Source organism: Falco cherrug, chromosome 6, assembly GCF_023634085.1.
Source record: "Falco cherrug isolate bFalChe1 chromosome 6, bFalChe1.pri, whole genome shotgun sequence".
Taxonomy (NCBI): domain Eukaryota; kingdom Metazoa; phylum Chordata; class Aves; order Falconiformes; family Falconidae; genus Falco; species Falco cherrug.
Genome location: NC_073702.1, coordinates 75,822,308 through 75,849,075, shown reverse-complemented (window position 1 = coordinate 75,849,075; position 26,768 = coordinate 75,822,308). Strand labels below are relative to the sequence as shown.

Sequence of the window (26,768 nt, the reverse complement as noted above, 5' to 3'; positions counted from 1 at the left end):
GTTGATACTGGTGATAAGCTGATTTGGCTGATGATTTAATTTGGACCTGATCAGTATAGACCAGTATAGAAGTCCTTCAATTTTTCCACTGGGATTCTTCTCACATGATTTCAGCTATGTGAAAGTAATGGAGATCAAAGATCCCTGTATAGCCAAAGGACATCAGTAGATACCTCAAGGGGACAAGCTATTCCATTTACTTTAGGATGTATTGAATTGCCCTCTGGAGGTACCAGAGTCTTTACATCATCTACAGGGGGCTGTATCACCTTCTTAGATGAACACCTCTTAATTCCTCTGAGGTATTTCACTGGTGATTTCCTGAGGGGTCCTATTACATCAGCAGCCCCTGGCTGTAGGGGGACTAGAATACTTCAAGTGTGCTGCAGTGTAGCCAGCATATCTTAAACCAACAGGTTTAAGGCCCTTGCTAGCACTCCATCCTTCTAACCTTGGCATGTCATCCCACAGCTTGCCAAGGGCCAGCCAGATCTTATCCCACTCCTCTTTCAAGTCTGGTTTAAATAACCCTACCTGCTGTGGCTGTATTTCTTTTATCAGTGCAGACCAATCAACAAAGTCTGAACCTTTCATTGGACTCCTCATTTCACCTTTTCAGGCAATGGAATGTCTTTTTATGCCAATCGCAGTAGCAGACTCATGCTCTTTGTATGGATCTACAGCCGGGCTGTTACACAGCAAAGTCTCTCAGAACAAGTTAAAGTGCAGCAAGTCTTTAAGGAAGTCCTGATGATTCAATGTTTCATCTTGTGTGTTACACTTCTTTTTTTTCCCCCACAAAAGAGTTGCAAAACTTTTAAAACCTTTACTTTTTGCATTTTGGGTGTGGCCTCAAGCTCCAATCAAGGTTCCCATTCTCTCAAGCAACATGCAGTCACACAGCAAGACTCAGTCTTCATCCTGAGAAGCTAACATTGCAAAGAGGTAAGACATAAAAAGAAAAGAAGAAATGGATACACCACACAGGCAAAATATGAGGAATATAACTTGGTAGGTGATTTGTCCAAGGTGACACAGAAAGTCAGTAGCAGAGGCAAGAAGTGATCTTTCACTTTACAGCCCAAAACCTTCACCAATCCCCACCCCAATCATCCACTGTCCTCTAATCACATGCAGTGCCTACTATGTCACATATTGCAGCACACATCACAGTGACTTGGAAAATTCTCCCCTTGGTCTGTCAAGCATAAACTTATACAGTGTTCCTGTAAGACGGTTCTAAAGGCTTTGAAAGCACTAAAGAGCCTGTCTGCTAAGGATGTGGTAAGGTCACAATACCAGGAGCTACTACTGAAGGAGAGACATTTTTCTGCATGACTGACAACAAGCAACATCTACCTATGCTGTGTAACAGGTGTAAAAGACTTGCACTGGCATTTCTCTTCCTAAAGTCCAGGGGCACCACGGGAAAATATTATCTGGCAGAAGCTGATAAAATTCAGTGACATAAATCATGATTAGTGTGACAATCCAGCCTGCAGGATAACAATAAATAATGCAAAGAAGATGCAAATGCATTGCATTTTAGCAAGCAGCAACATAACCCTATTGAAAATACCTGCACCAGCTTGAGACAGAAAAGAGATTTCTTTCATGACAGGAGTTTTCACATTTAAAATGATTGTATATAAATATTATTAGCCAAGCGTATCTTTGGCCTGATGCTTTCAGTTTGATATGATGTGACCCGAATTTCTGCCCTAATGTAACTCTCTTATCTAGTCCTCATCCAAGCAGTCTCATGGGCAGCTGCGTTTATGCTTTGAATACAAGGAACCATTCTCTGCTTTTAAGGGGGGAAAAAAGCACAACAAGGCACAAAGCCTCACAAAAAAAATGCCCTTTATCTCAAGGGCAGGGTGATATTCAGACACCCCCAAAAATTAAATTAGGCTGAGAGGTCTAGGAGGTATAAAACACCTCAAAACAGAGGGAGAGGTTCCACAAAGAAATAAATGAATAAAAGCAATTGATTATAAGAGGCAAAAAGAAATGTCTCCTGAGTCACTGTATAGTGAATGGTATTCCTTATATTTCTTACATCATTCAGGCATTCAGGAAGTCTTCTTGTCTATTCCCAGGAATGCTCCCTCTTCCATAGTTTGCAAGAATGACTGGGCAATCCCAGCATAGGATGCTCTCTTCTGAATCCAAAACAACTGCATGCCTTATCTGATGAGTCTTGCCCAGGCTTCACCCCGTACCTCAACATTGTAGGACAGTGTATTGTTTAGCTCAGACAGATAAAATATGAAATTAAATCTCAGCACTGAAATTATATTCCAGATTATTGGCAGATATGTGTGCGCTTTGGAGATGGGGAGCATGTATGGTAATTTTTCCTCTATATCTCTACACAAAGCTAGTGACACTGTATTTTTATTACTTTTTTTTTACAGGGAAGTCTATGTTGCTATTTCTGGAGGTTCCTTGACTCAGGATGGTGGCCAAGAGAAATTATCATGAGATTAGGCTGTACTTTGTTGAAGCCAGAACTTCCAGTGAGATTACTCTTAACAGCAATAACTCCACTAAAAAATGAAAATGGTTGGCTATGGGTTGTTCTGCTGTTCAGACACTGCAAAGCAAACAAAGAACTTGATGGAACTTGTCTTGTGTTAATCCTTTCTTGCCTTTCTAGAAAAGATCCAGGGCTTTCTTCTTGGAAATAATAAATATATACCACCCCACTGAGTTTTTTCTTATGAAATTAACAGAAATCTGTGGCAATACAATCATTCATTTAAATAGGACCAGACATTTTACCCTTCTCTCATTTTTTCACCCAAACAGCCTGAAATATGAATAAAGTAACTCTTGATTTGAAAAGCAAAGAATTTCACTGATATCTCATTATTGAGGTGGTTTTTAATGAATATAGGTACAGTAAGGCTGTAGAAGGAATGTCAGGACTAAGTGCAGAAACGTCTACAACTTAAGAAAAGCTTTAAGCTGTAACAGTCTGTCCTCTCATGACTCACAAAAAGAGCCAAGGCTCGCATGATGATGTCCCCCTACACACCAACTGCCCTCCCCACTGAGAGGTCCACAGGAAGGAGTTTCTGTATGTGCCTTCATTTGATTTATGGCCCTTGTCTCTTTACTTAGTTGAAGAGAAGTTCTTCTGGACCCTTGCCAAAAGTAGAGTCATTTTAGCTACTACACTGAAAGAAGAATTACAAAGGAGCTGCACACCTGTTGCATGGGGAAACTGAGGCTAAAAAAGGAGATGGATTTAAAGAAAGCCACCACCTCCAATGTCCCAAGATCTGTGTGATCTACTAAGTTATTCTCTTTTCCTAAGATAACAGCTCCTTACCCCTCCATCATCAGCAGCAGGAATAAGCAACAGGCTGTGGGAAGGAATGCCATGCTCCAATTCATGCTGTCTTGTTTTGTTTTGTTTCACCTTAAAAGTCTCTTTGATATTTTTATATCATCAGACAGCCGCCAGCTCTTTTTTTTTTTTTTTTTTTAAAACTTCCTCCCTCTGGACAAGTAGGATATTAATATTATCCCTGTAACAAGCAGCAGAAGGAATAAAACATCTAGGTAAATACTGCAAGTGAGATTAAAACTCTCTAGCTTTCTGATGTAACCCAGTGACATAGCGTTTCTAGTGAATTAAACCAAATGTACAAGTATTTAACGACTAATCCTTTTAAGTATTTTAATGCCCCAATGAAGATTTCTTATAGGGAGAGGCAAAGCATATGTGGTTTCCGTTAGAGTCTGCCTGCAGGCAGAGGATTGAGCAGATTGGCTTGCTTTTTTTTTTTTTTTTGCTTTTTTTTTTTAAGCTCTCCCCCCCCCCTTTTTTTTTTTTAATTAATTAATATTTCCCTTCCTTTGTGTTTTTTGGCGGGCGGGCAGCCGGTGGCGCGGGGTGCTGAATGGACAGCTCCCGCCGGCGGGGCGCAGGGGGGACTCACCCCGCGGCCGGGGGAGGAGGGGGGGGGAGAGGCGGGGTGGGGGGGTGCGTCCACATCCCAGACTGCTTCTTGCTGCAAGAAAGAAGAGGGATACTAAACGGGCTTTCTTCCTCCCCTGGGCTACTACAAACAACTAACCTAGCTCAGGGGGTTCTTTGAAGACTATAAAGAAAAGTAACTTTTCATTTTAGAAACCCACCCTGCAGGGCAGCAGGTATTAAGCCCATGATAACATTCTATGTATGTATCTAAAATATATATACTAACAAAAATACACGCGCAGATACATATTTATATAGATTCAGACTAGATATCAGGAAGAAATTTTTTACCATGAAGGTGGTAAAACACTGGCACAGGTTGCCCAGAGAGGTGGGAGATGCCCCATCCCTGGGAACACTCAAGGTCAGGTTCGACAGGGCTCTGAGCAACCTGATCTATCGGAAGATGTCCCTGCTCATTGCAGGGGGGTTGGACTAGCTGACCTTTAAAGATCCCTTCCAACCCAAACCATTCTATGATTCTATGATATGTAGCTTCTTTTTATGTTATAGAACTTCCTAGCCATAGTGAGTAATATTTTCTCCTCTATTAATGGCCAGGCCAGTGTCATGCACTGCAGGGCAAAAAATCAATGCTCATTGCTATAAACAAAATTGATCTTCTGTTTAAGCTAATCTTTAAGGGTTGCAAATTTAGGGTCAGGGTTACAGTTACATGGAAAGTCAGTGTTCATATTTCCATCTGAGGAAAATACAAGCTCTTCCTATGTACTTTTGATACATATTAATGGAAAAAGTAATTTGGGGGGATATGAGTGGGCGAAAAGTCTACGCTATGCACTGGCATGTGCAGGTAGATGAGATTGCTAACACTGTCTCAGCACTTCCCACCGATGTGATGAGGAATTGCACATGCATAAGGAGTGTGTTTCTGTATTTCAGAACAGTAGACCAGAGGTTCAGCTGATGCAAATGGGAAGTGAATCAATTACATTAACATGAATATGTTGATTGTCTAAAATGAAGATATAAAATAGTGGTGCAAATTATCGCAAAATATCTCTCTTTCTATGTCATGTTACCACAAAATTGCATGATGCATCTGTATTGTGTATATATGTGATATACATGAGGAAGAGACATAGATGTACAAGGAAGAGACAGGGTCATTATTGTGACAGATTTATTTCATTAAGGAAATGGAAAATATACATAAGCATTGTTAGAAATAGCAAAGTGGAGTCTTTTTATGATATATAATATATTCATTTGACCATCATTTAATACATGGCCCACGTCCCTCACCCCTAAAAAAGGAACCAAAATTATATCCTGGTCTCTGCTCACCTGAATACCAGTTTCTGTTTTCATCCTGAATCCATGTTGCTTACTAGTGCGCTTCCTTGCAATTTTTTTTTTTTTAAGTCTACACTCAGAAATAAAGTTAAACATTTTTTCAGCTAAGCACTTTGCTGAACAGGGTCAGTAAGCTATAGCTCATTGTCTTTAAAATACTGAAATCATTGCACTTCAATTGCAGTCATTTTATTGTATAATCAAAAATTGTTGCTCGTCCAATGTTTCATTCACTGGTCTGCAAATAATCATTTCAGAACAGCCAGACGATACAAATTGAAGGAAATTACTGCTGAAAATCACACTTTAAGTCACAGTTTAGAAACTGAATAATTAGGCTGTCCACAACATTAGTACATACATATACATATATATGTATGTATAATGGTAATACTATACAATAGGGAGAGAGGGAGGGAAGGAAGGAAGGAAGGAAGGAAGACGGAAGGAAGGAAGGAAGGAAGGAAGGAAGGAAGGAAGGAAGGAAGGAAGGAAGGAAGGAAGGAAGGAAGGAAGGGAGGAAAATAATTGTTTCTCATGGTTCTCAAAAATATAATAAATCTTTTTCAGCTTTCAGACTATGGAACTAACATTTTTAATTGCTTTTTAAAGACATTTTCTAGGCAAACATTATTTCACTGCTATTTTTCCTTTTATTCTACTTATATTTCAGGCACAATACAAATCCAAATACTTGTTTAGGACATTTTCCACATTTCTTTGAATTCGAGGGAAAGAGATCTATTGACTTAAGATGATCTTTGGATCAGATCCCTCATGCAAGAGAGTACTAGTCTTTTACAGCCTGACCCCTGTACCTTCACTAGAGTACTCAGGCCCATAGAGGTCAAAGAGACAACTGGCTTATACAGGGATTACTGACATAAGTCGAGGATGCAGAATGGAGCTCAGTGAGCTCTATCAACACATTCATTACCAGTCCTCTAGTAGCTCTTGTCAGGTTATGAATGATGTCTCCCCTATCAGAGATATCACTCCAGAATCAGATCCTGCAAACAAGATCTTACTTCTGGAAAGAAACTGGGAAAAAAAAAAAAAAATCTCCTTCTGCCATATGAATTTTAATGCCCAATTTTAAAGCAATAGAAATCCCAAAATCTCTTGATTTTATGCATGAGCTATTATGATCAATTGGGAAATTAAAAAATACTTTTAAAGCATAAATAACTATTCCCTCAGTGGAATCTTATGTCTCTGAAGTAGCTGGCTTCAGTTTTGGGGATACATCTTATGCATTTTAATAGCAAATGCCTGAATACTGAACCAATAAAAAATATATAGTGGTTTCTTCGCACCTACCCAGGATTCTTGGGTCAATACAAGTCCCATTTTTAAATCTGTTAACAAATATATGTGTTCAGTGAAAATTATATATTACTTAACCTAAATACAGATTTACTTGAGCTATTCAGAGCAATTCCAGGCTCTTGAGGAAAGTATCTCTTTAAAATATTAATACTATTACACCTAATTTTAGTGTTAAGGCTACAAATTAAATGTAAGGGATATAAAAAAGATCCATGAAGATGCATATCCATGCAGATATGCAGGTGGTGGGGAAAAAATGGGAGAAGCCATCAATATATGACTCATGAGCGAAGGACAAAGATGTCAGTCTTACCTTTGAATTTACTCTTTCAAGTTTGTGACACAACCTTAATGCTATTTAAACATATAGTAGAACGCAGTGTTTAATTAGATAAGGAAACTTTCTCACTATTACTGCCAGTGCATAAGTATATGAGCACAGTGGAGTACACTCAATAATCCAAAGAACCTGACACTGTATTATTTATTGGAATGTCTGCATTAATTATGGATGATTCTAATATAAGGTACATATTTAATACATCACAGTCTACAAATGTTTTCATTCTCCACTACCAGAGAGAAGTTTAATGATAAGATTTTGCCTCCTATATCGAAAGGCATCCAGAAAATAATGTGGATAATGTCATCTTAGCCAGTTTGTGATCAGGAATGTTTCTAAAGTTCTAGTTTAGCTGGTTACATGTGGTTTAAAATTGCCCTGTGGGCTGACTGGCAAGAGAAGAAAAACACCAAAAACTTTTGACTAGATGCACTAGAAGATTTCCAGTTTCATCACTGGTGTTTTCTTCTGAGCAACAAAATATAAGGTGGTGATGACAGTTCCCACTGAACTTTGATGGCCTGATACAAAATCCTTGTTACATACAGATTTTTCCTGTTGCCTTGCTTCAGCATGGATATTATGCTACATCAATGAGCAGGAATATCCCACACAGCTTCCTATAGTGCTTTCTATAGAATTAGGCTTCATCACTTTTCTTTGGTAGCTAGTTAAAAAAAGTCAATGAAAGCATCTCACAAATTTTGTTGAAATCAGACTATTTTAAGTATGGACTTCACAGTTTACAGAGCCAAGTGGAAATATCAGACAACAGTTCTCCTAACTTCAAACTTCCCCACCGTTCCATTCTGGTCCTGAGGAATGTCCCTCTTGAAACCTATAAACTTTTCCACAAATGATTAAGTCTAGAAGGACGAGTTTCAAATGTCCACTTCACAAGAAGTGGAGCAAGAATTTGAACCAGGACTCCTGTTAATTTTCAAGTCACATTTTGAGGCTTTTCACCATTGTGTGGTTTCCCAGAATCAGGTTTCATGCTGCTTTTACCATTAAACTGCTAACCTCATCCCATTTCATGAACAAAGCTGGTTGTGTCTCTGTTTCCTTCTAACAGCTTACCAGTGTGGCATTAATAGCAGAAATAACTTACAGCAGCAATATTGCTAGAGAAATCCTAGTTGAAGCAGTTAGAAAGCATAGTCGTAGCAAGAAAATACATGATCACAATTTGAAGAAAAAAAAATGTTATCATAGTGAAAGATTTAAGGGATAGTTTCTGGCTTTTTCCTTGGTATAAACTTGAGGGCACAAAACATTGCTAAGATATCTGTGACTGCTTCCTTTCCCAAAATTTAAAAACATCAATCACTTACAAGCAAAGAGGAATTGGCTGATGAGCTACTGATGTGAAGGAAGGCAAGGCTTTCACATAGAGGAGTAATTAGCATCTAGTTAAGTCTGTGATTAGAACCAAACATCTCCTTTCAGAACAGCAAAACACACAGAATAGGAGAAATTTGACAAGTCATTACATAGACAGGAAAAGCAAAGAGATTGTTAAAGGGTTCTCCAAAATTGTTGTGTTTCTGTTACCCACAGCAGTAAATACCTCCAGATAGCCACAGAATCAGAAAAGAATTTAAGGCAGAAAAGGTGAGCTGTATGGGTGAGATAGATCAAGCAAAGAGAAAAGAGGTCTGGGGGGATTACCTAATGAAGGGAAGTCAGTGTAAGATATGTGAGAGGAGCCAAGTTGAGGGATGAATGAACTGCACAAGAGAGCAAGATAAATAAAGTAATAGCGTATTCTTCAAGTACAGATAAGGTCAATGGAAAATAAAAATGGCCCCTAAGAACTGGCAGGAGCAAGTGACAGAAGTAGCTTTTGCTTTCAAGAGAGAGCTGGAAGGAGGGAAGGAGGTTTTTCATTGTCTCAGTGTTTGCAGAACTGGAGAGAGGACAGCTGCCACAGACAGTCGTCATGTGTACCCCCCTAAGGGATGCGGTAGAGATGCTGAAAGAAATTAGGAACATGGCAGTAAAAGGCACTGGCAAAACTGCAGTGTTGTGTGAAGATTGAAAGGGGGGAAATCCCAAAAGGGAAAGAGTGGAGACAGCCTGTTTTTCTTGATGCAGGTGCCTAAAGCAGAGAGAAAAAGGCAGATAGACAGCTTGAAAACACAACAGTGGCAATGAAATAAATGCCTTAAAGCAGGAGTGTGTGAAAGACCAAGATACACCAGCAGCTATTGTCAAGGAGGACCAGGTGGAGGGGCCTCCATGGAGCAGGTACAGCCCTAGGAACCATGTAAGAAGGGGCCCTAGGCAGCTTCCCCAGTAGGATCTCCATGCCTCTACAAGTGCAAGCCAAGAGAAACTGCTTTCTTGAGGTCTGGCTGGAGAGCAAAGACAGATGGGATGGGGCATTCAGCACCTCAGGGAGATGTGGGGAAACAGTCAGGAGGTGGAGTAATGAGATGGCTGCAAGATCACTGAAGTGGAGAGTATAAACATGTGGAGCAGCTCCACATAAGGAGTAAATCTGTGGTTGTAGGACAAGGTGCTTGAAGGAGAAAGCAGGGAAGTCACATCACCATGACTTCTCACAAGAAATAAGAAGGGAGGGACAGGGACTGTGGGGCTCACAGTCACATTTGGCCAGCGGTAGGCAGCAGCCAGCAGGAAAGAGAGAGTCTAAGGAAGATGAGGACAGGGGTAGGTGAGCCAGAAAATGTAGGTGAAGAGAGTTTCTCAGTGGATCACCCTCACCAAATGTCTGGAAAGTCACATTGCAATGCAGTGGCCACAAGCACAGCCCTCCTGATCCTGGCACAGACTGGTACAAATAGCATTCACTCCAAGTAAGCATTGGTCTGGGTTTTTGCAAGGCGATATTCATAGATATTGACATGTTTGAAGCCATCTCGCCTCTTCCTTTTGCATTTACTCTGAGTGATGCCAGGCACCTGGGTTGAAATATAGCTGCCTTTGAGTCTTCATGAAAGCCTCAGCAAGCAGGAAGTCTTGCTGCCATCAAAGAAATGATTGGAGACACCAGTTATCTCCTTTAATTTACAACTAATATATTCACGGCATTTTAATTGCTTGCAAATGCATTTTCTCTGTCCCATTATGTTGCCTTTTGGCGGTCGTGGTGAAGCAGAATACAAATTTACAAGGAAGAGGAAACGTGGTGGTGGGCGTTGGAGGGGTTAGCTGAGTTCAGAGGGAAGGCGAATGGGCAGTGTTCTGCAGGACATCTCTGATCTTGCAGCTTGAAGAAACCCCCCTGAAAATCTCTCCACACTTCTTGCCCATAGCCAGTGTCAAAATCTTTCTCTCTCCATTTTTTCCTTCTTGGAAGAGAAAAAGCAATACAATGTAACCCGTACTCTCAAAATAATGTTTCTTAAAGGGAAACAAGAGAGGAAAAAACCTCCAAATTTTCTCTCTATGGTCTCTTTTTGCTTCCCCCTGAGAGTGTATAGGGTTTATTTATTTAACAGGCAGGGATCGTCTTTCTCCATTTGGGTGAGTGGAAGGGTAGGCACACATACAGGTTTGCCTGAAAATGAAGGTGGGTGTTCTGTGCATGCATGGAGGGGTGCTACCAGCACCTCTAGCCAAGGAGGTCTGGGCTTCTCCCAGGGTCTTCCCTGCATGTGAAATTCAGGGATGGGCGATGGGGTGGTGATGCTTAGCCCAGAGAGGGCCCTTGTTCAGATTCACCCACTCTGCGAAACAAGAGGGAGGACTTACACAGACCAGGGGAGCAGGAGGAGAAAAAGATTTGCTGGGGGGGGATGAGACAAAGGATCGACAACAACAGATCTGCAAACAATGGGCAAGACCAAGTGATACACAAAAGCAACCCCAGGGCTGCTTTTTTTTTAGGTCAGCTGAGTGTCCCCAGAGCTCACAGCCCACAGACTTTAGGAACTGCAGAGGATGAAGCGGATGGAAAAGAGTATTAAGCAAAATGCCTTTGCTAGCCGCTGAAGGGGGACTTCTTTTTGGGTCCTTCACAGAAAAGGGCATTGCAGAAGATGGACCCTGCCCTGGGAATGTCCTGGCACTGCTGACCCCAGCTGCCTGTGGTGACTTGAACTGCTCTCTGGTCTCATTCAGACACAAGAAATTCCAGGAAAAGTGGTCAGAGCTTTAGGTCTAGCAAAGTCCAAGTTTTGGTGACTTTCAGTGGAAAAGAAGGCTCTTAATTAGAAAATAAATAAAATAAACATTGGGTGACCGGCAAAATGCAGGAGCTAAGGCAGGAAGGAAAAATGAAAGGAAAATGTATAATTTCAGGCTCCTAAATGCTGGGAAACGTTTGTAAGTCAAACATGAGGTGAGAGAGCTCTGTGAGCCCAGGGAGCTGCTCTCACACAGCAGCCAGACGCCAAGCCCAGACTGTCCCTGCAGCACCACCAGCCACTTAGCACACTCCAGTGAACTACCAGGGAAACGAAGATGATCCCAGGGAGGGAGCTTTTATTTGCTTGGGGTTTTCTCCCACATCCCTTCCAGCAGCCAAGTCAGCCTTTTTTCAGACCCCTTGGGGGGAAAAAAAAATTTTAAAAAAGACCAAAACACCCCTTTTCTGTAGCTTAGGAGCAGAAGCAAACTGTAAGCAGGGGATAAACAACGCACCAAGCCACAATGAAACTCAACGCAAAGTCTGTCTGCTCTGACCATTATTAGCTCATGCTGTTGGTTGGAAACCCAGAAAGCTCCCAATTAACTTTCCTGAAACATTTTCTTTGGGAGCAATTAATAAGTGCTTTGCAGTTTGACTCGCGTTATTAATTGGATTGGGGAGGGGGGGGGGGGGGGGGTAGTTAAAAGCGCAAACGGTCTATATGATTTTTTTAGGGTCTGGAAGCGAAGCTAACAGATGGAACTGACCAGTAACGTGCATCTGGCAAGCCGGGTTCCTCATAAACTTTCCTCCAAACAAAACCATTTCGGTGGCTTTGTTGTTGTTCGAAGCGAAGTGGGGCTCGGGGCTGGCTGGTGCCGGGGCTGTGGGGATGCCCAGGGTGCGTGGGCTTGGGGAAGGAGGGTGGAGAGGGAAGGGGTCGGACCCGGGGGAGATCTCTCACAAGACGGATCTCTTGCAGCGGCGTGATCTCCTGGCAGCTCGGGAAGTGAGTTGGGAAGGCATCAGCCCTTGCACCGTGCGTGTGTCCCCCCGCGCAGCCCCCTTCCCAGAGTAGCACTTGTGTGCGGGATGATGAGAACGGCACTCCGGTCCCCGCAGGATCAAAAGAAGGGAATTTGCTCCCAACTCCCTTCTCTGCCTCTCCCACACCCCTAGTTTTCGGGGCGGGCGGGAATGGGTAGGACACAAAGTGCCCTGCAGAGGTGAGAGGGTGGGATTGCAGCCGACCTGCAGGGAACCAGGACAGGGGCTGGGCTGCGCTCCCCGCTCCCCTGCCCGGGTCCCCACGGTATGTATAACCTTCCCCCCCAAAAAAAACAAAAAACAAAAAACAAAAAAACCCCACACAAAAACAAAAAAAAAAACAAAACAAAACAAAAAAACCACCACCAAAAAAACCCAACACCCAGACCCGGACAGGACTAAAGTTACACTACGCAAATAACCGGCTAAGGGAAACCCACCGAGCTTGGGGGGGGAAGGGGGGGGAGGGGCGCGGCGGTGACCTGGATGTGTGGGAGGGGGTTTGCCTTTCTCCTCGAAGGGCAGGGACACTTCTCCCTCCCTTAGGAAGATGTGCTCGAAGTGTCTGTCACTTTTTTTTGTTGGGTCTGAGCCGTCCTGCTCCGGGCTGGTGTGGCGGTTCAGGCTGCGCTCGCCAGGCTCCAGCCGCGCGTTGGGAAGAGCAGAGTTTGCCCATTTCTGCATGTTTTTTATTCTCTCTACCAAAATCTTGAGGAGTCCAAACAAAATGTGAACTTGGAAGGGTGTCTAGAATTTTGTCAAATATATATTGGGGAGAAATGTTTTTATTTTTATAACAACATTAGAACTACAGGAAATCCAATTGAAGAGAAAGAAAAAATTCCTTCCTTCTTCCCTTCCTGCCCTTCTTCCTTTCCTCCTTCTTTCTTTCCTTTTCCTCCTCCCTCCCTTTCTTCCTTTCCGCCTTCCTTCTTTACTTTTCCTCCCTCCATCCTTTTCCACCTTCCTTCCTTCCTCCCTCCCTTTCCTCCTTCCTTCCTTCCTCCCACCTTCCCTTCCACCCCTTCTTCCTTCCTCGTTTTCCTCCTTCCTTGTTCCCTCCCTCCCTTCCCTCCTTCCTTTCCACCTTCGTCTCTCCCTTCCTCCTTCTTTTCTTCCTTTTCCTCCTTCCTTCGTCCCTCCCGCTCTCCCTCTCAGCCTTCCTTCCTTCCCTCCTTCCTTCCTTCCTTCCTTCCTTCCTGCCTTCCTTCCTCCCTTCCTCCCTTCCTTCCTTCCTTCCTTCCTTCCTTCCTTCCTTCCTTCCTTCTCGCTTTCCTCCTGCTTTCCCTCGCCCCTGGGGAAGGGGGGCGGGGGCTGGGGGGAGCCCAGCCGAGCCCCCCAGCAGCGCGCCGGGGAGGTGCGAGGTGTTTGCTGCCGGCCCCTCCGCCAGCCTGGGTAATCCCCCTTCCCCATCCCAGACAATGCATCCCCATTCCAGTCGTGTGCCTTTGTCCATTTGGAGAAAGCAAAGAGGGCTGAGTGACAGCTCCTGTTAGCCTGCATGAACAGATACCAATAAACCCTCCCAAAACCTGGACCTTCAAAAAAAAAAAATGGAAAAAAAAAAAAAGAGGGAAGCGAGAAGGAGAGAGCCACATGCGTATTTGCCTGCGGCTTATTATTAAGACACCTTCGCAGCTTAAACGCTTAAAAGCAACCCAAATTAAATGGCAATTAGAAGCAAGTTACTCCCTCTCCTATCTCCAGGCTTATCATTTGTGGAAGCTAGCCATCAGCAGAGCCACCCCGCCGGGAAATGCCATTTGGGCTGGCATCTTCTCGGAGGGTGTGTGACTCCCCTCCCCCCGCCCCCCTCGCCCCGAGCTGGCCCGGCAGCGGGCGGCCCCCCCCCCCGGGCGGTCTCCGGGAGGAGCCCGCAGCACTTCGGGGTCTGGAGAGCCCCTACCTGGGGGCAGAGGGACAGGGGGGAGCTGAGCAAGCAGAGGGGACTCACTCCCCGAGTGACAACTCCTCGGACCGGGTGTCCCTAAATAAATAAATAACGTACCCCCCTCAGCTTTGCAACCCAGGGCTACGCAGCCTCCCTGTACTTCCATCACTAAAATACATCGGCACTTAGAAATGTCGAAACAGTCATCAGTGGTCTTCAGCTCACACGTTACCTTCCCTCTTTTTCTTTCTCCTAGTACAGGTGTAATCCCGTAGATCTATATGTATTTTATGTATAATTCCATATCATATGTCACTGCAGTGATACTTTGTGGTCTCACCCTAGTTTTATGTTGAAAATGCTATTTAAAGAAGCCTGTAAGATAGCATATTAGGAAGCTTTAAAAGCATGTTGGAGTGTGGGGTGGACTTAAATTCGATGTAAATGCAAGGGTATAAAAAAAAAATAAAAGAAAAAAAAGTAAAACCAAACCTAAACCAAAACAAATCACATAGTTTTCATTTAGAAAAAAAAATACAGTTAAACAGACACATACAAATGTGCAATGTTAGATTCTGGTCAGTATTTAAAAGCAGTATAATCAACAGGAAGGAGCACTTACCTATTGAAAAGGATGGTTTAATAATATATATTAATATATATTAGCTTTATGTCTTCCCAATAAAATGTACACAAAATACCCCCTTCGATCAGATTCGCTCCCATATTAGCCTGGGTAAGAAAAAGCATTCTAAAGAGTGGAGGAAAAAATGTATAAAAATGTTGAAAGAACCTACAGTTCCTTATTAGGCGAAGATACAATATTTATTCCTTGTCTCCTGGGATGAAGCTCCTCTATCTATTGTCCTCCCAGTTCTCAGTGCTGATGCTTAATTTTCAAAACTTCTATATTACCAAGGGACCTACGACATCAGCCAAAGAAATACCCAGCAAGTACAAAATCTGATCCAGGGAGCAGCTTTTGTGCAGAGGGAAAATTTTGTTCCTACAGGTTTTTAAGGAGGTGCATGGAAAAGCGAGAGATCTGATCTATGCAGATACATTGCAAATTCTCTCTGTCTGTAGAGATTTTTTCTAAAAAAATTTGGGGAAATACATGAACTTTGGATTTTTCAAATTTTTCCTTTTTTTTTTTTTTAATTTGGAGAGGGGAATTTTATCCAGAGGGGGTTTTTTTTCTCTTTTTTTTTTTTTTTTTTTTTCGGAGAACCAAAAAATGTCAACTACCTTTCCAGGTCTCGTCCACGATGCAGAGGTATTTTGTGTGTGTGAGTGTGTGTGTGTGTGTGTGTGTGTCTGTGTGTCTGTGCGCGTGTGTGTGGATGTGTGTGTGCCTGTGTGTGCATATGTGTGTGTGTATGTGCCTGTGTGGTTGTTTCCATTTTTTTAAAATCCATATTGGACCGTTACATTTAATTATAATCCGGCTTCAGAGATAACTTAAAGAAGTATAGAGAGAAAATTCGTTATGACATCTGTCGCCAGAAAGGGCAACTCATTACCACGTTAAAACCGTTGCCAGAACGAAAATCAGAATAATACCCCTAATAATATAATGAAGTGGAGAAAAATCACCACCAGCTCGCCAGGAATGGGGAGTTCTCACTAAAAAGCAGGACTCTCCTTTCTTTCGAAACGCAGGAAAAAGAGGGGGGGAATTTTGGATCTGATTCGTTATTTTAAAAAGAAAGAAAAATAGGGGTTCAAAAAAAAAAAAAGAAGGGAAGGAAGGAAGAAAGGAAGGCGAGCAGGCGGCAAAGCTTTCTCAATGTGTAACGCTGTAACATAGGGACGGGACTTGTGTGTATTCTCGGTAGTTTCCTCTGTTTGATGACTTTTTGTGTGTCAGCCCCAGATATTACAGCTGTGATTAGGAGGTGGATGGAAAGATGAATGGATGGACAGATAGATAGATAGTTTTTATTTCAGCGCGTGGATTCCTTTCGCTTGGCGGTTATAAGGGCAGGCTGGGCTGTTTATGATTTTTTGAACAGACCTTTATGGCACCAGCCCAAGGTAGGAAAGGATCTTTTGTTGCTGGGGTTGCCGCTTGCAGGCTTAGACGCCTCTGCAGGGGGAGAAGCTATGCAGGACAGCGTGCTTGGAAGAACCGTACCCGGGGTTTTCAATGACAAACCTCCAGTTTTGGGGTCTTCTTTTCACTTCTTCCTTTCAGATACGTCATGACGGATCAAACAGTTACCGTTTGATGCAGCTTGGATGCCTGGAGTCTGTGGCCAACTCGACCGTCGCCTATTCCTCCTCATCTCCTCTCACTTACTCTACCACGGGCACCGAGTTCGCCTCCCCGTACTTCTCCACTAACCACCAGTACACCCCACTGCACCACCAGTCCTTCCACTACGAGTTCCAACACAGCCACCCGGCAGTCAACCCCGACGCTTACTCCTTGAACTCTCTCCATCACTCCCAGCAATACTACCAGCAGATCCACCATGGGGAACCCACTGATTTTATCAACCTGCACAATGCGCGGGCGCTCAAGTCCTCTTGCTTGGACGAGCAGAGGAGAGAGCTGGGGTGCTTAGATGCTTACCGCCGCCACGACCTGTCTCTTATGAGCCATGGATCCCAATATGGGATGCATCCAGATCAAAGACTCCTGCCAGGACCAAGCCTCGGGCTTGCAGCCTCGGGAGCAGACGATTTGCAGGTAAATAGCATGCGATCTCCTTTCGAGACACCTTCTCCTCCCCTCCCCCTGCCCCGGTTCCCCCCTCACCCTCCCCACTTTCCTCCGCTCAGAATAGCTCATACAAAGGTGGGAAGATTCATCCAAAATCCGATCCAGAGCCCGTCTCCTCCAGAATAGTAGCAACAAAAAATGTGGGGAGGAAAAAAAAAATGGGCAAAGGCAAGTGGCCTTTCTTGGAAAAAAGAAAAAAAAAAAAAACCAAACAAAAAACCAACCAAACAAAAAAACCCCCCAAACTCGAGCCTGACTTCCCCGCGTGGGTTGTGTCTCCGTGATGGCTGAGACCGTGGAACCCACCCGGAGATCTTGGGGTGCGTGTGTGCCCGTGCGGGTCCCCGTGTGCCTGCACAGCCCCTTATCCATGTCACACAGACCCTAAATCAAACCAAACCAAACCCAGCTTCTTGCTTTCTCTAAACTTTTCCTTTCTTTCGGCGAACGGAACCGTTTAAACGAACGGACGGAGCAGGGAGGTGTGTTTAGGAAGGGATGGAGTAGGAAAAAAGAAAAAAGACAGGACAGGAGATAAATCTCCTTTCCGACACACATACAAAGGCAAACCTTCCGTTGAACTCCGTGGCATGAGGCAGGGAAGAAATAAACGGGAGCAAACGTTCGTCAGAAATACTCAGTCCGATAAAAATCCCTCGCAATATGCGATCTAGATGTTAATAGGGAGAGAGATACAAGCAGATAACGCTGAATTCATCTATCTATGCGTCTAATCACTCACCCATTCCCCCCTAACCGGCATCTGGACTCATCCAAAAAAAATTCTTTTTCTATGTATCCAAACCATCAGCTTTATCCGCTCAAAAATACTTTCCCCCGCACTAAAACTTCACCTCCGGTAAATCGAGCCGGTGGCTGAACTGAAATTTCTTTCCAAAATTACAAACAACGCCCTCCTGTATCTCACACCCATTTCGCAAAGTCCCTTCCAACCAAAAGCAAACCTTCCTTCTCCCGACGAGTGAGGAACTAAAGGCTTCCCGATCAGCGGGGACAGACAAATGGGACCGTATTTACTGTACTTACTTTTCCCCCAAATCTGGCTCCCAGTCATACAAAGCTTTCTATGTTGGTCTTTCTAAAAAAGACGTAGCGGTCAAAGACTCGGGGAAAAAAAATATACCGAAGTTTGTAAAACTAAGAAGGTTTATTTTCTTCCTTTAAAAACAAAACAAACCAACAAAAAAAACCCGCCCAAACCTCTATTGGTAGAGAAGAAAAGAAATCTTCCCCCCCCCACCCCCCCTTTTTTTTTCTTTTTCCTTCTTTTTTTAAGGAGAAAAGAATCCAACAACCCAACAAGAAAGAATGTTATCTTTTATATCTCTGAGAAGGAAACCCCAACTATTTAAACCTAGCTTTCTGCATTAAAATTCACTATATAATTTTACCCTCTCTGGCCATTTTTTGTTTACATTTTTCACAAGGATCTCCTTATGTTACCCCCCTCAAAAAAAAAAAAAGTCTGCCATTCACTGCTCAGCTCAACTAAAACCTATTTACTCCTTTTTATAACCACGTCTGCTGCTGATTTTTTTGTATCTGTACAAATTTTTTTTCTTTGGCAGGCACAAAGCCTTGTATTTTTCAAAAGAGGGGATTAGGAACGTTTGCAAGACAGCAGACAATGCCTAAGTCCCGGGCAAAAAAGCACCATAGTTTATCCAATTTTCGACTTAGTGCCATTCAACTGGTCATTTATGCAATGTCATCCGACCAAACAACATGTTTCCCTTTAAAAAAAAAAAAAAAAAAAAAAAAAAAAAGGAGAAGAGGTTGGTTAAGCTGCTAAAGGCACATTCTTTTTTTATTTATTTAAAGAAGAAAAAATCAACAGCTTTTCTTTGGAAAATATTAATTTTTCGATCACACTTCATTCGAAAGTAAAAGACTTAACGCCTTTGTACCTAATCTTTTCTTTATTTTTCCTCCTCCTTCTTTTCCCGAACAGAAGAGGGAGTGTACTGAGGTATCGAAAAGGCTGAGCGGTGACAACTTGAAAATATTAATATTTCTCGTTACGATTTAGATGATTCAGAACAAACTTGGACTCTTGCGAATATCACCTTGGGCTTAGAAAGAAGCGTTTTGCTGGCAAACAGAAATAGGACTGCACACAAATACTTTTAAACCAAAATTGTGGTCTAACCAGTCTTCCCCTTTCTCCTTAGTCTTTCTTTTTAAAACGTTCATCAGCATATGCCTCATTTCAAATGCAACAAATGTAAATATACTTTTCCCTGAACAGAATTTTAAGTGAATGTCCAATAGTTTCGAGGGCGGTTTAAGTCAGCCTAACAGATGCAAACAGTCTTGGAGCTGGAGTGGCATCTTTCAGTGCCCTAAAAAGATTTTCCATGGGCAACAAAGAAAACTGTCACACCTTTTCCCATCACCGCTTTAATTTATGCTCAGTCGCCAAGTTTTTTTCATATTGATTTCATAATCACTTTAAGGCAGAACACTTAAAATAAAAAAGAGCCTTGAAAAGGAAGGTCTTACAGGGCCAGCGCCAATATGGTGAAAGTGGGGGAGAGAGCCAGGACTGTAAAGATTGTTTTGTAAAGTGGGGTTTTTATTATGCACCGACTCTCTCCGCATTTACTTAACTCTTCACGGGCTGTTGAATAGGTTAACACCCTTAAAGGCCTCTTTCATGTCCAATACCTCGTTTGTTTGTAGAGGAAAATGCGTCTTTAACACATTTCCACTGGGCAAAGATTTAGGTTTGGTTTGTTGTGTTTTTTTAACCCCAACATAAGGAAAAACCCAAAGAAAACCCAACCCTTTCAAGTCTTTTATCATTCCAATAAAAATATTTATTAAGGAGGGCGAAGATCCCCAAATAATCAGCCTTGTAACAGGAGAATAAAGAAATGAGATCTCTTCGGATGTGCACCAGAAGCCCCAGGCAGGTTTTTGGATGGTTCTTCACCCCACACTCACACATGGGTGCCTCTGTTTGTGTGTGCGCAAAGATGCATATTCATCCCCACCTATGTGCGGACACACGCATTGTTACAACACCCTTACGACTCTGTGTAGCCGGCAAAGCCCAATAGGTCGTCTGGTGTTTGTGCTCTTTGTCTACTTCCATGAATACTTTGTAAGTCGGTATAGAGGTGTCGGGAAACAGATACATGAATTTAGCTCCGTGTGTGTGTAAATATATATATATATATATACACACCATAAAATATGCAGCTAAACATGCAAAAATACTACATAAAACTGTATTTTTACCTTTGTGTGTGCAACGGTAGAGTGGGAACACACCTCTCTCAAGAGTACTTGTTTATCTTCTGCCCTGTCATGTAACTGCCGACCTAAAGTCCCTAGTTCAGGAGAAACTCTTATTTAAATGGAAATGAAATTGATAATTATTGTGCATTTGGTGGAGCAGGGGCAGACTGCAGGGTGGCGGTGGGATTTCGCCAGAGTACTGGAGTTCGATGAGAGTCACTGGTTTTCCAGTTCACCTTAACTATTGTTCCTGAGTGAGTCGTGTGACAAAGCAAAAGGTCTGTGGGGTCTCTCTGGGATTCTGTGTCTGATTTTCTTTCTTTCCTGTTTTTTCCCCTCGTTACTTAAGAGCTCAGTGGAGGCCCAGTGTGGACTTGTGCTGAACGGGCAAGGAGGTGTGATAAGAAGAGGTAAGAGGTTACAAATACTTGCGTCTATCAGTTTTTGTAAACATAAACCCCTCTCCATTTCTCTCTCTCTTTCTCTCCCTCACTGTTCAGTGCAGTTTGGATTACTGCCGAAATAGTGATAAATTGACGTTTGGCAGAACCACTTTCAAACTAGCTTAGAGCACTTCACATTTCAGAGTCCATTTGCACTTTACAAATGACCTGTTCCTCAGTAGCTCTAGGATGCTCCCGCTGAATCCAGAGCCGCCTTGACTCCTTTTATCATTCCCCGTTTAACCGAGTTGGTCCCTGATAGTTTGAGAAACGTGTTCCCTGGCGCAGGACTGTTAAATCGGCAGTTTGATCTTGTGTGGGGAAAGGAAGGAGCTTTTTTGGAAATGTGCTTTTAGTAGCGCTACAGACCGGTGTGGAACTCTCTTTTGAGTGTCACTTCATTTGATAACCATCTGTCAATGTAAATATCTAACGTCAAAGTTAGAGGAAAGATTTGGAACTCTTGTTAAATAAGCATTTCTTCAGAGTTTGTGAAACCTGAGCGTTCCGGGGAGTTTGTTATTGCTGTCACTTACCCTGAAAGAGAAACAAAAGTCGTCTAAAGGCCTGAGGAACACATTCTTCTTACAAGCTTAAACACATACTTTCCTTTCCAATATAAAACGAATAATGCAGTCGGAGAGAGGACACTTGGTGGCTCAGCCCCTTGGAACTCGCGCTTCTTGACCCGTTACTGCCTTTCTTTAGTCATTCCATCGCCCTGAAAAGCAGATGTTTAAGAGGTGTTTCAGGCGATGCGATCCTACCGGAGCAGCGGGCTGATTTCAACCTGAACAAACTTTACACCGAAACAACAGTGACACGCAGCTGTGGCGGGCGGACCTGGGCGCACAGGCGGTGACATGTACGGGAGGGGAGGTTTGGGGGTGCCCTCTCCCCTCACCTGCTGCAGACCAGGGGGTCCAGCTTAGCTCAGCTCAGCTCAGCTCGTCTCGGCTCGGCAGGGCGGGCGGCAGGAGCGGCGGGGCGGGCGGAGGCGCGGTGGTGCTGAAGGGACAGCTCCCGGCCCCGCCGCGCCGCGCGGCCCCGGCCCCGGCCCCGGCCCCGGCCCCGGCCCCGGCCCCGGCCCCGGCCCCGGCCCCGCCGCGCCGCTCCCCCCGGGGCGTGCGGGGAAGGCGAGCGGCGGGGCCGGGGGTGTCCACATCTCCGGGCCCCTCCCTGGGCAGCGCTGGGCGGACGCTGCGGAGAGGGCTGGCAGCGCGCCGGGCTGGCCAAGTCCTGCCCGAGTCGTGGTGTCGGTGCCTGCGCCTGCCCAGGGGCTCGTCTCTGGGGTTTCGGTGGGCTCTAGTTATCCCGAGGAAGAAGGGGTAATTCTTTCGGGTTTGATCCCAGAGCTGACCTCCGAGGAGATCGTTAGCTGAGGGAGAGGAGGACCGAGTCCCCATCAGCTGGGGTCTGTGCCTGTGGAGTCTGGCTGCGGCTCTCATTTCCCAGCTGACGGGCGGCTCAAACCTCAGCTCAGCTCAACTCCGGTTTATTCAGCTCTCCAGCTCCTGCTAAGCAGATTCCAATTACCTGTGCAGATGATTGCAGTCAAGACTCTCTTCCTCTCTCTCCCCTTCTCTCTTTTTAAAGCGATCAAATTATTCAAGGATTTAAAGATTGATAGTAAAGGAAATCCAGCATGAAAATGTGAGGGTTTCTCTACCCTGATTTAAGTGTTGAACTACTACTGCACTGCTATCTATCTCCTGGCATATTCAGGGAAGATATCAAAGGCGAGAGGATAAGTTTCAAATGTATATTAAAAATACATAATAAATATTTTGTCCGACTTCAAAAAAAGCGATAGGTGTTAGCAGTAATCAAAACATCCTGCGCCTAAGCGCTATACAGTATCCCATATAAATAAATCACACTTCTTTTCTAGTAATACATCAATAAGAATATATTAACTCGAGAGCGGCTTCCCTAATATTTTAAACATCTCGTGTCAGATTTTTTATTTTATTTTTGTCACTAATATATACACTTTTTTAAAGGTTGGTTTTGAGTGCTTTAGATGCAGCAGCAGGAAGAAAAGGGGCAAAGGAAGGAAAGAAGGAAGGGAGGGAGGGAGGGAAGGAAAGAAGGGAGAAAGGGAGAAAGGAAAAGAAAGGAAAAAAAAGGAAGGAAGGAAAGAGAAAGAAAGAAAGAAAGAAAGAAAGAAGGGAAAGAAAGAGAAAGAAAGAAGGGAAAGGAAGGGAAGGAAGGAAGGGAAGGAGGGAAGGAAGAAAGGAAGGGAAGGAAGGAAGGAAGGAAGAAAGGAAGGAAGGAAGGAAGGAAGGAAGGAAGGAAGGAAGGAAGGAAGGAAGGAAGGGAAAAGAAAACTTCCCATATACTTTCCCAGAGGAATACAGCGTTCCCTAGTCCTCTCTCAAAAAAAGCAATCTCTAAAGAAAGTGCCATGGTTTGCAGTCCTGGTATTAGTACTGATAAGACTGACAAACATCACAAACTGCTTCCATCTCTGGCTGCCATTGCACATATCAGCTGCCTTCTAGATTGTTTAGTGCAGTGATTTGGTGTTTGCTTTTAATGAGGCTCGGAAAGTAAAAGATTTTTGCAAGGCTTAGGTGCTGGAGAGCTAATTACTAGCTAGAGAAAATATTTGCCACCGAGTCCAGGGCAGAGATCCCCATGCTATCACTTTCAGTTAATGGTGTGCAGGATTTAGCCCGGAGCTTCCCTGCTCTAACCATCAGAACCAATAATCTTTACTTTTCCTACTGCTCCTGTATCGATAGCTTCTCTAGCCTCAGGCACCGGCTTTGATATGTTAATATTTCTGAGTACCAAATTCTGCAGAGATCATATTAATGTTGTACATACAGAGTGGAGCTTTGCCTTAAAGTTGAATATTCAGATCGCTCGTTTCAAAAGAAATCACTTGAAGAAATGAAGCTTCTATTTACAGGAGTCGTCTATGGTTTTTAATCATTAAAAAAATCCCTCCCCTCTTATATTTTCCTATTAATCGTCTCAGGCTTTTATTACATACCCATTCCCTTTTAATTCCTCTCTAGGTTGCCATTTTAAAAGCAGAATAACCTGATTCCTGTTTGATTTTCCTGTCTCTCTTTTACCTTCTCTCTCTTTTTAAAATAACCTTTTTCTTTTTTCTTTTCTTTTTTTTTGGGGGGGTGGGGGTGGGGTGGGGGTGGGGGAGGGGCCGGGAATGTCCTTCTTTTTAAAATGCCCTCCAAGCCCCCTTCCACACCCATCCCTTCTCCATCCCTCGGACATGAAGTGTATGCAGGCTTGGTGTCCTCACCTCCACATATTTGGATTAAAAAGACAACACGGTGACATTTGGCCTGCATCGTTTTATGAAATCGAGATGGCAAACTCCAAAAAAAGCCCTTGTTTCGCTTTGTGATCATCCATCGTTCCTGCCCCAGGCTAATTTCAGAAGCTTAAATACTGCTATCGCCTCTGGGCCATGAAGAGAGAAGGGCCAACCTATCGGCAATAGCTCTTTTTCGATTGCCCTTGGCAACATAAAATACAAACTACTTTGAATCAAAACATTTTTGGGGAATTAATATGATCTGAACTCTGCACGTTTTAAGAGATCTTGAGTTTGTCAAATCGCTTAGAGGTGACTGACATCCGAATGCATTAGTGCCTAGCTAGGAACAACCCTCAGATCTTATTTGATTAAAAAAAAAAATAAAAAGAAAGAAAAATAAGAAGGAAAAAAGAAAGAAAGAAAGTAAAAAACACCCTCTTCTTAAAAGCTCAACCATCAGTCACCATAAAGTCTACCAATAAAATCCGGGGAAAGGCGCTCCCCTTTTTCGCTTGTGCCTTTTATGTACTTAGTGGTGGTATCACCTCTTATTTGAAAGGCACTCGCTGAGCCTTGATCCTCTCCCCCATTCTAATTTTACTTTTGGACACTCCAAACTACCGCCTAATGACTCAGTCATTAAGGATGAGACTTTGGGCAGAGATTGGAGAAGGCGGGTGAGGGCAGGGGCTGAGGGCTTTGCGCCTCTCCCCAGGCGAATCTTCTCCCCTGTTACTTTGTGTGTAGATGAAAGGGAAAAAATTAGGGTGCTGGCGTGTCACCCCACCCCACCACCACCGCGGGCTCCTCCAGGCATCCCGGGATGCAGGAACGGGCAGAGGGGCCATCCCCTTCACCTTGCTATCCCCTGCTCTGCCAAACTGACTGGAGTTACCTGGCCAGTTACCTGGCCTGACTGGAGTTACCTGCCAGAGTGACCTCGCAGGGTGACTGAGGACCCCCTGGCCTCCCCCGGCCCCCTCCGGCCCTGCCCCCTGCCGCGGGGGAGGGGAGGGGCAGGGCAGCTCTCCTTCCCGCTGGGCAGCGCCGGGCGGTCCCGGGGCGGTGGCCGGGGGTCCCCGCGCTCCAGCCATCTCCCCGTGCCCGGCCGGGAGCCCACCGAGAGCAGGGCAGCTCCCCTCCTCGTCTTCCCTTTGTTGTCCTCTTCCCTTCCTTCGCCCGGCTCTTCTGAACCTTACAAGAGCCTTGGGACTCTTGTAATAGCCCGTCATTGTGTTCCGATCCTAATGCACTGTCATTAGCACTGTTGTCTTTTTTCTTTTCTATTCCAAGGGCCAATTTAAATCGCATTAAAACCCTAAATAGCTGGCTTAATTAATGGCTCTCGCGGTTCCAGCTGAGATAATCTCCAGCCGACTAAAGCCAAATCGGTCGGCGACTTTCAGGGGGCCGGAGTTGGTGCTGGGGAAGGGGCCGGAGGGGGCTGAGCAGCCGCCCAGAGCGGGCTCTGCCGGGCACCGAGCGCGCCGCCGGGCCGGGGGGGGGGGGGGGGGGGGGGCGGCGCGGAGCGGAGCCGCCCCCCGGGTCCTGCACCAGCCAGACCTTTGGGAGAAGTTTGGGGAAGAGACGTGAGATTGAGGGTTAGGCTGCTTTTCCTTTAGTTTGGTTTTGTTGGTTTTTTTTTTTAATGGGTTTTGGGTTGGTTGGTTGTTTTGCCTTGTTGAGCTGCAAAGGGGTGTTCCAGGCTTGGGCATAGAGAGGCGATGGAAAGCTCCTGGGTGGGGATCTCACCCACTTTGGGGGTCTGTGCTGCTCCCCTCTCCTGCTGGGGTAGAGGTTGTGTACGCTGTGTTTTTCTTTGCTCCGTTCCGAGCTGTGGGTTGTCGTGACCCACACAGTCCCAGCTTGGCCTGCCTCAGTGTCGATTTCAGAGCCATGCACACCACACCGAGCAGTTCCTGGCACCCCGCAAACTCAGGCACGCACGCAGGGAGCAAAGTGTGTCGAAGCACAACACAAGTGGGCACCCGACACGCACACACCACACGCAACCTGCCAGTGCCTCCTGCGACGAGCACAGCTCCCCCACGCTCAACACCATTTCCTCGGCCCCATGCAGACCCCACTCGTGGGACACCAGGGGCAGAGCCTCAGCCCCTCATCCCTTCTTTGCACACACAACCCACACCATGCACAGCCTGCTCAAGCCTTCGTCCTGCAGCCCCACAAGTTCACCTACACCACCCAGTAATTTTTCCAAACGCTGGCTCAGGGAGGGCCCAGTAAAGGGATTCAAAAGTGCTGAGTTCTTATGGCTTGTGCATAGGAAAGAGAAAAGCAGTAGGTTTATTTTCTTTTGGCTCTGTTTTGGGTCCTATCCTTCACCCCAGGAACTGTACAAGTGCTGCTGTGCTTCTGTCGGTACCGTCTCAGTCACAGAGGGCTGGTCCTGGGTGCCTGAGATTTAACATCCTTTTGCAAGTTCATATAGTCTTTAAAGCTGAATTCCTGTAACAACTCCCCTTGTTTATGCTATTCTGTTTCCCACCATAATACCTGGCTTCTCCCCAGTTATTTTTTTAACACTGCTTACGCTTAAAACCCTTAACACTCTTACTAGCCTTATAAACGTCATGTAGGTAAGAGACTGGTCTTAAAAACGGCTAACCATCCCCTCAGTCCTGTTGAATTTTCTGGTTAATATTATAAGCAAACAGACAAACAAACATGTTTTGTGCATGCAGGCATGATTTTGTTTTCTTAGCATGAATGTTGTAGTGAGGGATATTATCTCAGAATTACATTCATGGAACGAGCTGGTTTACAAGACTACATACATGATGCTAAGTTTTTTAACTTAAGAAAAACCGTAACAATAAGTGATAAACAAAGCAGCACTTACATTTTTCCTGACAAATATTGATGAGTTTTAGAATTTTGAACATTTAGCTCCAGAGACTGATGAATGGGTCAAGTGAGAATAATTTGGAGAATATTTTAAATTGCTTATTGACTTTTTGGAACTGAACACAGGATTAAATAGTACTAAATAAACTCTAT

The 26,768-nt window shown here is 44.4% G+C and overlaps 1 protein-coding gene across 1 annotated transcript in view; it reads left to right on the top strand.

The window, feature by feature from the left end:
* The first annotated feature begins 15,701 nt into the window (after positions 1–15,701).
* TFAP2D (transcription factor AP-2 delta) overlaps positions 15,702–26,768 on the top strand; it is a 50,001-nt gene continuing 38,934 nt past the window's right edge. Inside the window, exons 1-2 of the mRNA XM_014281834.3 lie at positions 15,702–16,715; positions 20,362–20,422. Of these exons, the coding sequence (XP_014137309.1) occupies positions 16,170–16,715; positions 20,362–20,422 (607 nt within the window). The 5' untranslated portion in view covers positions 15,702–16,169. The remainder of the gene's footprint in view (positions 16,716–20,361; positions 20,423–26,768) is intronic.